Here is a 15,156-nt window from a genome sequence, read left to right on the forward strand (position 1 = left end):
AAATTATATACTATGTTATTCTATAATGTATTATGTACAGTTGTATATATATATATATATATATATATATATATATATATATAATAATTCTATGTTGAAAAAAATATGAAACTAACATGATATATACATTACTACATAAGTTATATATAAAATATGTATATTATATCCTTGCCTACTGACTGATATGAATTTCTTTCGGTCTCGAATGCGTTAAAAGAGAGCGCAAAGAAGTCGAAATTACTTATTGTAATTAGTAAAACGACCTGAGAGGCAGACAGATACAAGAAAGAAGGAATATTATATTAGCGGCATTATCATGTTTTTGCTCTCTTTAAGTCTTTCATCGAGACAGACAATCTACAGGTATTAATCGACCAATTTCTTCAAGCTGATAACTTCGAATTGATGTTTATATATAAGAAGTGTTATGTGTTAATCTGTCTAAATGTTTAAAAGGTGTTATAAATTAAATGTTGTTAAACGATACGTAATTGCCTTTTGATCGTAAATTTTACTATCAAGGGGTCTTTTATGTATGCGTAATCATTGTGAATTATACCAATTTATGTGATCGATATTAAAGGTGTTTAAAAGCATGTATTTTTTTCTATATTATTATTCTCCTATATTATTATCCTATATTATTATAGCATTCCTATATTATTATAATATCCAATTACATGTTGATACACAAGATATACAGATTATTATTTATAACGTTTTGGTTTTCTTAATTGAGTCATTCGTTTAGTACAAATGATAAGAAATTAGTAATAATTCACAAAAAAGGGATATTGCAGTAGAAATATTATAAAAAAACATTTTCTGTTTTAGTGTAGAGTTACTCCTTCTTACAGACAGTGTCGTACAAATCTGTACGTCTCTGAGAAAATGTAGGCATCTGAGCCCTTACTTCCTCAACAACTTTTACATCTGATAGAAAAAAGAAACATACGAAGTAATAAGTAATGCTTACTAATAAATTCAACAAATACAGAGGAAGATGGCTAAATCGATAAATTAACGAGACTAAAAATTAATTACATCATGGATCTCTCGCTTTTAATTTTAAGCTGTAAATTACCGATATCGGTGACTGCCATATTCTCTTGAGTTTCCAAATCGTAAAGAATCTTTCCCCAGGGATTGGTCAACTGTGTATGTCCCCATGCGACGTAACTTGCTTAAGGAACACGAGCCGGTGATATGCAGGCAACGTATAATTGATTATCATTCGCTCTGAAACGCTGAAGTAATGACCAGTGCAGTGGTCCAGTGGTCATATTGAATGCCGCTGGATATATCAGCATTTGGCAACCTAACCCAGAGAAGCAGGAAATATGAAGCCACCGAATACCAATTAACTTCGTAGTTGCACGGTTCACATTCCATCATTTCTGAATATGCGAGGACAGTCCTCTTATTGTGCTTTTAATTCTTTTATTTGTTTCATTTTCAGCAAATATACTGGTTTTTTAAATTAAGCTTCTTTTTATACAGAGTTACAGATTATATTAATTTTATATAGAATATATTTAAGAAAGATATTTAATTTTTTGCTAGTTAAGTATTGATCGATTAAGTTACTGTACCTTTGTTCCGATAAATGCGTGCCATTTCCTCGAATCTAATATCATAGCAAATGCCAATACCTATTTTGCAGCCCTTCACATCGAACGTCGTTAGGGAGTTACCAGGACTGAGTGAATCACTCTCTCGAAAAGTAATCTTATTAGGAATGTCGATGTCGAATAGATGTACCTAATAACATAAAAATGTGGTCGCTAATTCTATTGCTGCAACTTTTCTAATTTAATATCAAAGTTACCAACTCCTAAACTTTAATTATTTTTTATTTAATAACTGACAGCGTTTTTATCACTTTCTTTTATTAAAGAATCTTATCATTTAATAATGTTTAAAAAGGAGAAAAAATAAGTATAATAATATTTTAAGTATGTGAAAAATTTATACAACAACAAACACATTACAACAAAAATGGGCGTTTCCCGTATCATAACGTATTTTATAAACCGTAAATTATAGAATTGGTTATAGTATACGTATGTACATATGTATATTCCTAAATTATTCCTAGATAGAGTCACTTTCTTCACCCCAATATTTTCAAATTCAAAGCCATAAAGGAATATATTACTTACCTTTCGGTGCTTTGCTATCAAAGTTACATCGGGACCCCAAATAGTACAGGTATTGTACAATTTATCGCCCTCTATTTCAGGCATCGTACCACCAACTACATAGATGTTGTTTTCTTTAGCTGCGTTCGATGAAGCAACGCTCGTTTCACCATCAGGAATACTCTCGGCGTATTTTGGAAAGTACTCTGCATTGCAATATTTCAATTAATGAAAAATAACTGTCTTTTGTTCCAACCATAAATTAAATTGAAATGTTTGTCAGTTTTTTATTTTTTAAATTATTAAAATAACTAAGTTTTATATTTCGACTTAATTAAATATGCAATTACTTAGCTAATAGTATATATAATAAATTGTTTCTACAGGTTCAAAATGAAAAATGAATATTTAGAAATATTTAATTACGACAATGCTATTTGTGTTAGCATCAGTGGCTTGTTACTCAACGACTTTGCTAGTACTTTTTGAAACATAAAGTTAGTTTTCAATTAACACTTATACTAGAGGCGGAATTATAAATGCAAAATAATTGACAATACTAATTTATAAGTACCTAATTATTAGTATCTTCACAAATATATTTATACAAAAATCACGATAATCATGAAAATGGGGAAATCCTATATTCTCGAATCAATTCACAATTTATTTTGTATATTAATTAGATTCCGCGCTCATCAGTACGTACTCACTGGCGACATCGAGAAAATGTATCGGCAATTCCTCGTACGACCAGAGGATCGGAAATATCAATGGATATTATGGCGCAGCGCGAGTGGAGAAACAGAAACATATGAGCTTAACACCGTAATACTCTTATCATAGAAATAGAAGCAGTCCTCAATTCCCGCCCGCTAACTCCTATCTCCACCGATCCAAATGATCTCCTAGCCCTCACTCCCGGACATTTCCTCATTGGCGATTCATTAATGGGCCGAGTTATCAAGGTTCATCCAGGCGCCGATGGTGTCATCCGGACAGCTACAGTTCAGACGGCAAAGAGCATTTTGGATCGGGGCGTCAAAAGGCTTGTCCCACTGCCAATTCAACCCGATCTCGAGAAACCCGAACAACTAGCCACCGAGACGAAATAAGATGGGAACTTCAACCACACCTCGCTAGTTTGATCGGTACCCTCTCAACGGGGGGAGAATGTTACGCCATGCGGCTTACCATAGGTCATATTCTTAACTATCGATCGCGGTACTATAATGTCGCAGACGGATCGTCGCGTCTGCCCGGCAAACAAACATTGTAGTGGCAAGCGCGTGGTTCATTAAGCAGGGCGACTTCCAGAAACGTCGACTCGTGGCCCGTATTTTACCTCGCAGTAAAAGAATGTGGCGTGATCCGAACGTAGTGGGGGTCGCCTTCCAGAAAAAACGAAAAAAATCGAAAGGCGTTCAGAACTTTTCGAGAAGTCGAACCGTCAACACATGTGGTATGTCGCGCATTACTTATCAACCAAAACGCAGTTACATTTTTTTTGTTCCTTTTATATCTTTCTAGTTAATAAGTTGTTGAAATAAACATTAATTTATTTGTGTTAATTCTGTGGAATTTCATTGAACTACCCTTATTATCATAATCGAAATAAGGGGATCGATCAGTTCGTGGCGTCGATTATTTAATCGTAACGGGAACTTACAACTCTCGTTGACGTGCTATCTCGCGATCGCGTCTCTCCGCGAACGGTCGAAACAAAATGATTCACTAAAAACTGTCCTGAATTCCTAAGAATTTATTTACCGCAAAACTGACAAAGTGTTTATTTAAAAAATGAGGTTGAAGGTAGTCCTTTTCTTTCATTTCATTCATTTTCATTTTCTTTCTTAAGTATGGCTAACACAATATCTAATCAATTAAAATTTTATATTTTCACGTGAAAAGTTTCTTTAGATAATTATTATCAACATGATGACTAACTCTTACGGATTAATACGTGTCTGTAGGGCAATCCGGTGGACTTGATCGGCTTTTTACTTCGAAAGTTGAGTAATCGGTGTCGCTTTCTTACGCATCTTTGAACTGTATAAATGTTTTAAAATTGTTTGATCCAGAATGTACCACACCGGACAATCAAGAAGGCAGGTGCCTTGACTACAGAAAATGTAAACCTCTGCAAGAAATATGGCAGATACAGTACCGTACAGCCACCGATTTTTATAGACGATCAGTGTGCAGATACCAGGGCAATGTTACGATCGTTTGCTGTCCGAACGATCCAAACAAAGAGAAGAGAGAAATTTTAATAAAAACTGTGTACAAGTATAAGGCTTTGCGACCACCATACTGTGGTTTTAGCAACGTCTCTCATACCAGGCTGGTCGATGGTAAACCAGCTGAACTTGGTACGTTTTATGTCTTTCTTTCCGATTAATAATAAGCCATTTACTGCAAAGAATGAACTTTAAAGGCATTAAACAGCACATCAATGTACATTTCAATTAGACTAAATAATAATGCTATGATTTCATCGGTAGTAACTTTACTTATTAACTTGAATTATTTCTTTCTTTTACTTCATGTTAGAAAGAGTATCTTTTTGCTTGAAATAAAAAATTGATATAGGAGTAATAATATGGATAGAGATCAAAAACTGTTAGGGCAGAAATTACACGTTTGAACTTTATAGTTCAGTATAGTTCAAATAGAAATTATATAGAATTATTTAATAATTTGTATTTCACTGGAATAAAAATTTAATTTCTGTCTTTATCAAATCTCTATTTCAGAGTATTTGTACGTATGTACTTATCGTCTGCTGTATGATCGAATATCGAATAGGTAATAATCGTTGTTACTCGTTACGTGAGAAAAAATTATGTATATTCACAACTATGACTATTGCATTTTAGGCGCTTGGCCATGGATCGCTGCATTAGGTTTTCGTAATCCCCGACACCCAGACAAACCACTATGGAAGTGCGGAGGTTCCCTGATATCGGCTAGGCATGTTTTGACCGCAGCACATTGTGCACATATGGATGGAATAGAAAACATACGCAATCATAATATTGCCATTCTTAGATTGGCGGAGGAGGTGCCATTTTCGAGTAAGTCCTCAAATATATATATATGTATATATATATATATATATATATATATATATATATATATATATATATGCTATTGAGTATTACTGAAGTATCATATCCTGAAATTTCTTACTGTACACATATATTGTGTCATAAAGCGTGTACAATTCTTTCTCATACTTTTGGTCATTCGTTTCCTGCATTTTCATTTATTTTTTTATTTTTCAGGGTACGTATATCCCATTTGTACGAAAGAGCCCCTACGAAAGAGCAACTTCGTCGGCTATAACCCCCTTGTTGCTGGATGGGGAGCATTAAGATATAGTAAGTGATATCAATTTTATAATAAAATTAAACAGTTCCAGTCTTAAATATCTTTCTTATTTCCTTCGTAGGACGACCACGACGTAATGCATTAATGGTAGTACAAATGCCAGTGATTAAGAACGCCGAATGCAAAATAGCTTGTTCCAAATTTCCTAATGCACCTGATATCACTGATGGTATAATATGCGCCGAACATGCTCAGGGTGGAAAGGATTCTTGTACGGTAATTAAGTTACAGAGTTACTACAAACTATACGGTATCTGAAGACACGTCAATTCGAATTAACATCAAATCGACGTCTTAAACATTAGAAATAATAGATAAACACAATTCAATAGTTTTGCCCACTTCTCACACCTCATTATGGTATTTAATCTAATTTCCTTCTAATCTTAGTTTTGCTCAAAATACATATAACATGTACATTATAAATTGGAGTATTTCAATACACAAATCAATAGAAGATTATTACTGTATATAAGTATAATTTCAATACAATTCGATCGATATATTTCAGTATCTTTGATTAAAAATTTAACGATCCTTTCAGGCTGACCGCGGCGGACCACTGCTGATACAACATGAATTAACCTCGTATTTAATAGGTATTGTGTCTTATGCTTATAAGTGCGGCACAGCTGGCTATCCCAGCGTTTACACTAGGGTCACATCGTACCTTGACTTCATTCTCCAAGCGATGCAATAATATGATATTACTGTTCCATAAATATCATTGTGTAAAAAACCTAAAGTTGGATTTTCTTATTGTGGAGATCAGAAACAGCACAAATTTGCATTGTTTTGTACGTTACAAATTATAGGCTTAAAATGTACGAAATGTAACTTTGAAACGACACTAATTTTCTACGCACGATAAACCTCCACGACTTAGGTATGTAAAGATGATAAACGTATATTAATTCTATTAATTTGGTAATAATAAACCAACTTTCTGAGAAGTTCTGTAAATTTCGTTTCTGTTGTATCAAGAGAACAATGGAAAATTCCACTTAGATCGTATACTTCTTGTATGTACATACAAAATTTTCCGGCTAATCTAAAACACTTCATAAGATAGAGAGATTCTGGAGATTCGGACACAGAGAGTGCATAAAATACAAGATAAGTCTCGTGTCTTTCAAAATTATTTTTTATTCGCTAAAAACGTCCTGTGTACTCATGCAATCACATGCAACCTCGAAACTTCGCTTATTTTTTATCACTTTCCAATTCAATACACTGTTTCTGCATTTTTGACTATATGTAAGAGAAATTTCCATTCAGCCAAAGGTGTACTTACAAATTATAGATTCCTATACGACTCTCGGTAAAAATTTATCCGCACTCCAGATAGTTAAAATTTCTGTCGACCGTATTGATCCATCTGCACTCTTCGTATGACGTCAATATCTGTTCAGTGCTGCTGCGTAGGTTTCATTATGTTACGTCAATTCGTTTGTGACCGTTGCGCGAGTAATGGCGCTTTGCAATGGCGATTTGCAGGAAAACAGTGCAGGATGCTGTGATTCGTTTCTTGTGGTCGGAGGTTAAGTTTGATGCCTATATTTATCAAAGATTTAATGCACATTATGGAGAAAGTGTTTTGTCACGAAGTGTGTTTGAATGGGCACAAAAGTTCAAAGAAGATCGCACAAGTGTTATGAAAAAACAGCTGGACGCCCGTCCACATCCACGATGACAACATTGAACGTGCTATCTATGGAATAGACGAGTGACACTGGATAATGTGGCAAATCATTTGGAAATCAGCCACGGCTCTGCTTATGCAATAGTGCACGACAGATTTGGGTTTTAAAAAGTTTGTGCGAGATGGATGCCGAGAAAGCTGATGAAAAGGTGAAGACGACGATGCATTCGTGGTTCGCAGCTCAGCCCAAAACATTTTTTAATGAGAAAATACGAAGGTCCTTCAGCAAATGGACAAAGTGTATACAGAAATTGAGTGATTATGTCAAAAAATGATGTATGTCTTTTTTGACAATTGCTTAAAATAAATTCTACACCGACAGAGCGGGTAACTTTTTACTCACCCTCGTAAGACACTTAAATTTCCAATCTATTATGATGAATAAAAGAGCTTATACTATTAAATCTAATTGTATTTTGTTGCATGAGAGTACACGTGTATGTGATGTACATTACCTCTATATCCCGTTGAACGCTTCAATATTGCGCATATATACTATATTTTGTACAGCTTCTATAAAATTTTGTATGTTTGTTTAGGCTGTTAATCGAGAGGCTGGAGTACAAAGAAGTGGCACAATGATGTGGGCTGATGACATTTATAATTATCAAGGAATTACCCCTACATTCGCTCAGGTATATATCGTTGACTATAATGTATTTAACATATATGATTGTTAGAATATTAATAATTAATTTTTAATTCTATCAGAATTTTAATGAAACTGTCCCTTGGGAAGGAAGAACTGATACCTTGATATCAGGGTTTGTACATCCTATATATACGACAAATTTTAGAACATCATATAACGAAGAACCAGATCGTCGTGGCCATGTGATGTGAATAAAAGGACTTGAATTTGATGATATTTTTATAATGTTAGATAACATAACTAAGTATCTTCACAGTAAGATAGGATGACATGGTTTACATGATCTTAATGTTGTTCACTTGAGTGATGATATTATAAGGAAAAGTGTAATATCACAGGTAGGGTGATTCATAATTTAGAACTACTAACTCATGTATGTATTAAAAATTAAAGAAATATATTAAATTTTATAGGATATTTATGTTTAGTAACCAGTAATTCAGAGATTGGTATTCATTACTATATATTGGTATTCGTTACTATAACGAGGCTGTAGAAACGCACCCTTCCTTCTTTGCAAATGGTCCTGTATTTATGTCTAAGCCGAAACTGGAACCTCTGAATAATTTAGATTTATTCTTGTCATTTTCTAAAATACTTATCTACAGTATACCATAAGGAATGATACCGTATCCCACCTAATCAAGTGCCTTAAGAAACATCAACAGGATATCACAGTAATCCCTTATCGACTGATATGTAAGTAAAAGTTATGTGTCATTGTTATACACAGTTATGTGTTAGTGTTATACACAGTTATTTATCATTTTCTATTAATTCAGTTGTAGCCACTACAATATCTATGACACCGGTAGTAATTATAAGATCAATAATGATGTTCTATAAGAGGAAATGATGATTAGGAACAAAAACTTACAGGTAAGTCAAAGTATATGTTATTTGCCATTTGAAAAGAAAGTTACTAACTTAGAATTTTTTGATAAATAACAATTGTGCAAAATATATTGGATTTCAAATTTGTCAAAAATTGAAATTTAAGAAGCATTGTAATAATATAACATTAATATTTTGATTTTTCAGGAGATATCATGCGGTGGATGGATAATATGTAAAAAATATTAAGCAGTATATGAATTTTCATATTGCGTAGAGATAACAAAATGAATTTTAAAAAATGTCGACATGGTAATAAGAAATAGCATCATGACAAAGAATATATAAACACAGTTTCATTTTTTATAAATAAAAATTTGTTGTTCCAGATTTTGAAATATAGTGAAACGTTTAATTAGTATCTTAATATCTTTAAATAATTATTATTTTAGAATCAATTGTAATTGTATCATACGTACTTTTGAATTCGTGCAAGAACATATGTAATTTTGAAGTAGTTATTATTAGGAAATTGTTAGACGCGAACAGTATGCGAAAAGTTAGTATGCAGTGTAATAATTATCAATCAAAACACAAGAATTAAATTCTTGAGGAAAAAATTTCCGGAATTTCTTATTTACATGATTATAAAGAAATCCATAATAAAAATCCATAATAAATGCTTTCTAATACTTCTCTTCCTTGTAATGCCTACGTTAATAATAACGAGGTTCGACTTTTTGTTTTTAGAGGGATACTGGAAAATTTGAAAGTACAGTACCATTGGGAAGAAAATCACGATATTGAAAACGATATTTGCAAGTAAATTTCCAAAAAATCTGTTTTCAAATTTTCGCTTTCTATTTCACATTAAAAGAAAGGGCTGCCTTCTTTCTCTGCAAGACAAAACAAACATTCTGAATCTCGTATCAATGAATGATGTCAATAAGTTATTTTTCTTTTCAGATTGAACAATATTCCAGATTTATTCATAATTTCATACTACGCGAAGAATAGACTTTCATGGGTATATAAAGGAAATATTAAGTATAGGAAAACTCTTTTTCGTTGTAGGTGACATATGCTTCACGGTTGAACACATGTATTTTTGAACACATATAAATGAAAAAGTACTCTTATGGAGAAAAAGAATTGATACCTTCGATTGACATTAGATAATGTATATAAACTTATGAACAATCACTATCGGTTTGTATTTTAGGTGCACACGCAGATTTGTTGGAGTTCTTATAAAATGTACATCCTGTACGAACGTTTTATTCTTCCAAATTTTACGATACTATGTCTCATATAATAACTATATGGATTAAACGTAATATAAATGATCCGAAAATAGACTCGAACGACATTAATTGTCTTTCTATTTATATCAATATCGAAAATACAAGTAAAGCTGGAACAATAGTATGCAAGAATGGACTATTTATTATTTTAAACCAAATCATAGCATATTCAGAATGCACAGTATTATCATGAAATGTAAATGAATCAGTTGTAAACGAACGATTTTACTGTAAAATCATTGCCTCCTTTTTTTCATCTGAAATATAGCAGCAATGAGTACATTCTTTTAATATATAATAAAACGAGATATCTTTATAAAGTTACATATGTCATCACTGGTAACTGTTATCTCGTATGACACCAAATATACCGTTAGTATGGAATGATATTTTTATGAAGATGTACTTTAATGATAGATTTTATGAATGAAACGTTATATAAGAAAAATTATCTCTTGTTATTCCATGATGTGTAGTAGCTAATGAAGATTAATTTTACAAAGTATTGGAGCAAAAGAGAATTAAAAAATTAAAAAGATCTAAATAAGATTGTTCGTGTGGCTTAATTATCTCAATTCTGGTACACCACTTGTTACATTTTAACTAATTAGCGCTAAACAATAACTTGCAAATATTAAAGATATTAACACCTTAATATTAACACCTAAAGGTTTTCAGGAAATTTTATAATATTTGATTATTGTATATCTAGTCATTGATTGATAAAATTTCTTGTATAAGCATAGATCGAGGTTGACGTCATACGCAGATTGCATATCATTGACAGGTATCGTTTTAATTTATTTTATGGCTAGAATCATTTGAATATTATACGAATAATTATTTCCATTCGAACGATTAATAAATCACGTACCTATAAAAGATATATTATGAAAAAGACGTGACGAAACAAAAAAATATTGGAAATTCCGTTGTCATTAGATCAATTATTTTTGCAATGATTTTTATTTCCATGTAATTACATATGAAATGGGTAATTCATTAACATCTCCTCGAATCGAATATAATTCGTTACACTTCACAACGATTCAAATAATGGACGGGAAATATATAATAACTTTCCTGTCCTTGCGTTAAAATAGTACTGTACAAATCAGATGATACAGGAAATACCCAAAAAACCCAATTACATCCACATTGCATGACAGCACACTTGCGATGGATTTTTGTGATTTCAATGTCACAGACAATGACACAACTAATCAGAACACGTTCGAGGCTATAGACATTGAAATTACCGCGTGTTTAATACGTTTAAAGCATAAATCTAAATTTCACGCGATTATTTCTTTGTACATTGTGAAACTCTTAAATTATCTTAATCGAATAAATAATCCTAATGTAATAAAACATCTTGAAATAGACCTAAATATCTGAAACAGAAACTCGAAGGATAAGAAATCCTAAAAGGTACTAATCCTAAAATAACAAACTCCTAAATAATAAACAAGTGATAAAACCTGTTATAAACAATAAACCTTACCTGGAATAATCAAATCCTAACTAATCGAAAATAAAATAAGGCAAGCAATTCTTAATCTTTCAAGTAATTTTTCCGAAAACACAGAAAGATAGAGAAATTAAAAAGACGCAGCACAAATTGCAGCACAATGAAAGTTTCAGAGCGATGAATACGATCGTATTAAACTAAATAATTTTCAAAAGTGAAATTACACTGAAACGTATATCGATGATATTTGTCATTTCTACGATCTGTTTCGCTTGATCGTGCTTCTTTTCTGATGTAAATTCAATTTATAATACGAACTAAGTTTCCTTTATTATTATTAGTCCTGCGTCTTTTTAATTCGTCACTTCTTTTATTTCAGAACAATGACGGGCTCCAAGATGCTGTTCGGATGTTTGGCGTTAATTGCTTTTCTGCATCCATTAGTTCACGTTTGTACTTCGAGTAGTACAGCTCAAGGTTTGTACTTCGAGTTGTCTTTTTCCATGCACTTCAAATTCCAATACGATCTGGTCACGTGGCCTTCGTACAATTTCGAAATTTTACCTGTTTGGTAATCGTCAATGAAAAAAGAAGTTATGCGTGACCTCAACACATTGAAACAATTTTTATGATTTTTTATTTGCCGGTTGGTCAGCAAGTTAATGGAAAAATTTCACTTAACTATTCGCGTTAATTTCTTCGGTTTAACTTTTGGGAAATGCTTCGTTAGCTTCGGGAATATTCCAACGATTCGTTTTACGTACAAAATAAGCATGATAAATATTACATCACGGTAATGTAATATCGGAATATATTAAAGGTGTAATTTTGTCCGATTAATTATAATTTATTAATAATGGATTGAAAATACAGATATTAGTTAGACAGAGAAACGATGTTTGATTAACAGGAAAACTAAATGCAACGCTCGTATTTACAACAAATAACTTGACAACTATTTGGTAACTCTCTCTCTCTCTCTCTCTCTCTCTCTCTCTCTCACTAGCAACTCTAACACTCGACAACACTCGCAACTCAATTCTAACGACTCTATGCTTCGACGTCTCGATCAACTCTGATTCTCGCAACACGCACACTTTTCGATTCGCCTTGGATAGCGAAACCGTCCTTCTTCTAACGTTGTCTATTGTTTCCCTCATACCTATGTAAGAACTACCAACTACGTGCCTTTAGTCACGTAGGCACTCTTAAATGTAAACGAACCACAGAAACACGACGTACACGGTTTTTCTATTTTCAGCCGATCTCCAATCAAAGCTATTCTACGATATCACAATCGGCCTTTCCTGACAATCACATCTGCCCTCAGATGTGCTCATCATCGCCGCTCGCACTTACATCACTATAGTCAGCATTCCACCATTTCATGTGATCGGCTGCCGTGGAAGTTGTACGTGGCCCTTCGTGCTCCCCCTCTCGCTGCACTATGTATCGGTCATTTCGCAGGACTTTTATCACCCGATACGGTCCAAGAAACTTCGGATGCAGCTTTAGCCCGGGACCCCTCTGCATCCTCTCGATTGCCACTAGATCTCCCGTCCTGTATGCTGTCGCCTTCTTGCGTCTCCTGTTATACGCCCGCTTGTTTCGGATTTGGATCTCCTCAATCCGTCTCTTTGCGTCCGCACGCAGCTGATCTCGTTCCTCTTGGAACACCGCGGCCTGTTCGTCCTCGATGCTACTGCTCCTCTTTCGCTCTTCCTCTATCTTCCTCTCCGTTGTTTGTTTACCCATTTCACTCTTGTCAGGGGCTTTGATCGTCGTGGCAGCATCGTGACATTTTCGTAGGCTCGGTTCGTACATGGAAGACGTTAACAACTTACCATCTACCGAGACTATGATCTCTTCTTTTTCGAAGGTCTTCACGTTCATCGTGTCCTCGACAATCCCATCGTCGTCCTCGTCATCCACATCCTCTGTATATCGAATCTTCGTATCGATATTATTGGAAGGATTCCGCGCGTGCGACTTCCCTTGTCTTTTCGTTCGCCTTGCATTCACTCTCTTCGAGTCTATCCGAAAACTTGAAACAACCCTCACACCCGCAACGCTATCCTTCTCAGTAAATTCGCAAATATCATCAACAACATCCTGTTGCTGTTGTTTAGCCAGATTCTTCCTCCTCGTGATGTTCGCTAAGTCCTCCTGCTGGCCGCAAGAATCCGACGAGGACACCATCTCGTGGTCCACTTTACCAATCACCACGTGTCTTGCCACTATTCTCCGTTCCTCCGACACTTGCTGCACAGCTGCCCGATACTTCTTCAAAACTTCTGCTAACTCTTCTTTATTTTCTTCCAATTGCGACAGTAGCTCAGTTCGTTCGCGACTAGCTACATTAATCACGATCTTCTGTTTCGGAACGTTGCCGCAGTACTTCCTGCAACGAAGCCTGCGTCTCATTCGGTTCTTGCTCCAGTGCCTGTTTCGCTTTAACTGCAACTGCTCTAGCGCATTCTGCATCTTCTAACTGGTTCTTCAGCTGTCGTAAAGCTGCTTTACCCGTCGAGTCACCTTTCGATCTCTCCGGCATCGTTTGAGCGTCTCTTAGCAATGCTTTGGTTCTCTTCAAATCTCTTTTTAGACTATGCTGCATGTCCTTAACGTGTGACAAATCTATCTCACTCGCCTGTGTCTCTACATCTATCTTGAGGACTTCCGGACACTCATCGGGATTTTCGTCCTTTATTCTACTAATAAAAGATTTTCCCCCTTTTATACTTATTTCAACAGTGTCCAAAAAGTCTGCGCCAATAATAAGCGAATGTTGCATCACTGTGTCTGGAACTACGTGTATGGTTATACAGTACGACTCATTGTCTATAATAATGTTCGTCGAAAATTTCCCGAGCGTAAAATTCCTTCCGGAACCGACACCGCCAAATCCAACGATTTCCCGACTTAATCTGGGCGCTCCGATTTTCACATGCTGATCTGCTCGCATTAGAGTCAGCTCACTACCGGTGTCTATCAACGCGCTCAATTCGAAATTTTCCATCTTAACATCCTTACAACGCCTTGTTTGTAACGACCGAAACACGCTGTAAACTTTCTTTGACGGCTCACCCAGTGCCTTGTCGCATTTTGATGCGATGTGTCCGTACTCCCTACATTTGAAGCATTTAGGTCCTCTCGACTTCCTCGCATCTCCAGATCGACCGGGTTCCTTGTTCCTCTCGGTTTCGGACAGCTTCGCCACCGGCTTTACCCTGCTACTCTTCGGCTCCTCAAATTTCGTCCTCATCTCCATATCTCTTTTTATCGCTTCGTAGCGCCTGAAACGCTCTTTTAATTGCTCGATATTCCTGGCTCCGTATAGCACAGTCTTGTTCGCGACCTCGTCGGGAATGCCTTGAATAATGTAGTCTATCAAGGATTGCGTATCAACCCTTCCTTGTTTTGCAATCCCGCACATGTGATACATATATTGTTGCAGACTCTCATCTGCTTTCTTCTTTCTATGGGATAACTCGCCATGTATCTGTTGGTCGCTTACTACATTTTCAAACTCATTCCTCAACGCCTTTTTTAGCTTTGCCCAGAACTTCGCGCATCGCTCTTGTCGTACGAAGGCCTGAGCGGAGCCTGCGAGTAATTTCTTAGCATAGGCCACCATGTGGGCGTCTGACCAACCCCAC

General features: G+C 34.9%; 2 protein-coding genes across 3 annotated transcripts; one reads left to right on the top strand and one right to left on the bottom strand.

Annotated features, from left to right (window-relative positions):
• Positions 1–577: 577 nt before the first annotated feature.
• On the bottom strand, positions 578–6,941 carry LOC143304220 (omega-amidase NIT2-A-like). The gene is made up of 4 exons (XM_076626609.1): positions 6,829–6,941; positions 2,163–2,347; positions 1,593–1,761; positions 578–1,318 (listed from the first exon to the last, which is right to left on the bottom strand). The coding sequence occupies exons 2-4, from the start codon at positions 2,244–2,246 to the stop codon at positions 1,185–1,187; spliced, it is 387 nt and encodes a 128-aa protein (XP_076482724.1). The 5' UTR covers positions 2,247–2,347; positions 6,829–6,941; the 3' UTR covers positions 578–1,184.
• A 113-nt stretch (positions 6,942–7,054) lies between these two features.
• On the top strand, positions 7,055–10,270 carry LOC143304221 (ectonucleotide pyrophosphatase/phosphodiesterase C27A7.1-like). Of its 2 annotated transcripts, none has more exons than XR_013060923.1 (6): positions 7,055–7,871; positions 7,948–8,226; positions 8,302–8,587; positions 8,671–8,767; positions 8,930–9,034; positions 9,112–10,269. XR_013060923.1 is itself a non-coding variant. In XM_076626610.1 (6 exons), exons 2-3 carry the CDS (start codon positions 7,815–7,817, stop codon positions 8,077–8,079), a joined length of 189 nt encoding a protein of 62 aa, XP_076482725.1. In that variant the 5' UTR covers positions 7,055–7,563; positions 7,776–7,814; the 3' UTR covers positions 8,080–8,226; positions 8,302–8,587; positions 8,671–8,767; positions 8,930–10,270. The 2 variants fall into 2 exon arrangements, 1 of the variants encoding a protein (XP_076482725.1); XM_076626610.1 differs by having other exon boundaries at positions 7,055–7,563; positions 7,776–7,871; positions 8,930–10,270.
• The last annotated feature ends 4,886 nt before the right edge of the window (positions 10,271–15,156 follow it).

Source organism: Bombus vancouverensis, unplaced genomic scaffold, assembly GCF_051014615.1.
Source record: "Bombus vancouverensis nearcticus unplaced genomic scaffold, iyBomVanc1_principal scaffold0027, whole genome shotgun sequence".
Taxonomy (NCBI): domain Eukaryota; kingdom Metazoa; phylum Arthropoda; class Insecta; order Hymenoptera; family Apidae; genus Bombus; species Bombus vancouverensis.